This window comes from Camelina sativa, chromosome 8 (genome assembly GCF_000633955.1).
Source record: "Camelina sativa cultivar DH55 chromosome 8, Cs, whole genome shotgun sequence".
Taxonomy (NCBI): Eukaryota; Viridiplantae; Streptophyta; class Magnoliopsida; order Brassicales; family Brassicaceae; genus Camelina; species Camelina sativa.
Window position 1 is genome coordinate 5857887 of NC_025692.1, and position 1335 is coordinate 5859221.

The 1335-nt window shown below is 38.2% G+C and overlaps 1 protein-coding gene across 1 annotated transcript in view; it reads right to left on the reverse strand.

Annotated features, from left to right (window-relative positions):
* The window catches only part of LOC104709242 (dicer-like protein 4), a 14167-nt gene continuing 13489 nt past the window's right edge, over positions 658–1335 (reverse strand). The window contains exons 24-25 of the mRNA XM_019228359.1: positions 1142–1292; positions 658–1015 (exon numbers count right to left, since the gene is read on the reverse strand). Coding sequence (XP_019083904.1) covers positions 865–1015; positions 1142–1292 — 302 coding nt within the window. The 3' untranslated portion in view covers positions 658–864. The remainder of the gene's footprint in view (positions 1016–1141; positions 1293–1335) is intronic.

A 1335-nucleotide genomic window follows, 5' to 3' on the forward strand; every position in this document is an offset into this window, starting at 1 on the left:
ACCTGGTAGCAGCCTCCTCCATGCCTGTTGTAAGATGGATGAATAAAGGCTTGTACAAGTAGACCTTTGTGGAGGAACGTATATTCAAGCTGGTTTTCAAGGGCCTCCAAATTATTGCGAGTAGTGAGTGGCATGTAGCGCCTGCTTGCAATACAAGTATCTCGTACTTGCAAGGATTCAAAATCAACATTTACACCAATCCACCTAAGAAATTTCAGNTTATTCTACGTCTATTTCACACTCAAAAGATTCTCTTTCTTGTGATTAACGTTTCTCATCTGATCCAGGAGAAGTTGCTCATTCATTCTCTCTTGTATAGATTTAATCATATCTCCTTTTATTCTTCTTCCCAATGTTACTCTTTGCTAACAAATTATTGCCTAAATATTTCTTTGTTGGTCGTTTCCCATTTCTCCTTCTGAAACCCATTCTAAAGTTGAGATTTCACACCATCGTAACATTCTCATTTGCTTTTTATAGTCCCAATTGCTTGTTCTTTTAACTATGTAAGACCACTAAACCATTTAGATCACACAGTATCCTATTTTATGCATGAGAGATAAGAGTAAATAATTTTTTGGCACCTATCATGTTATGGCGTCAAGCATCAGTAGTGCATCACAGAAACATGTACTTTCGATTTAGAAGAGGGATCGAAGAAAACCTTAGCCTCGAAGCTCTTTGCTCCAAGATCTATGGTTAGTCTTGGTTAAGAACCTGTGACCTCTTTCAGACATCTTTTCTCTCTTTTCGAGAAATTGTATGTGTCTATCATATATGCTAATAATTAGTTCTAAGACAATTCTATGATGATATGCCAACAATAACCTCTCTTTCTAATCAAAGTATAGCCACTCGAGATCATCAGCTAAGGAATCCAGAATGCTTGAGGCACCACATAGCAGCTTGGGCAGCGTGCTCTGCTGCAGCTTTCTTTGTTGGTCTAGCATCACCATAACACTCCAATTTCATGTTAGGGGCCTCTTCAACTTCCAAGATTACCTTAAAGGTGAATCTGTAACACACACACACACATACACACAATTAATGACATCAAAATCCAATAACTGACATTTTTTTTTATCAAATTACTAGCTCGCTCAAGTTTAGAGATTTAGCAGTAGTTGATGGATTTACTCACGATTTCAGGTGGCCTGGTCCTTCCTCCTCACAACATTCAAAGTTTGGTGGCTTCCAACAGTTAGCAACACATGTTTCATGCAAGAGGGATTTTGCGGTTTTGCTGCTTGATCCACCTGTCGAGTTCAATAATAGAATCGGTAATTCAGGATATATACTGCACCAAATTTACAGTCTCCCAATAAATACACAAGA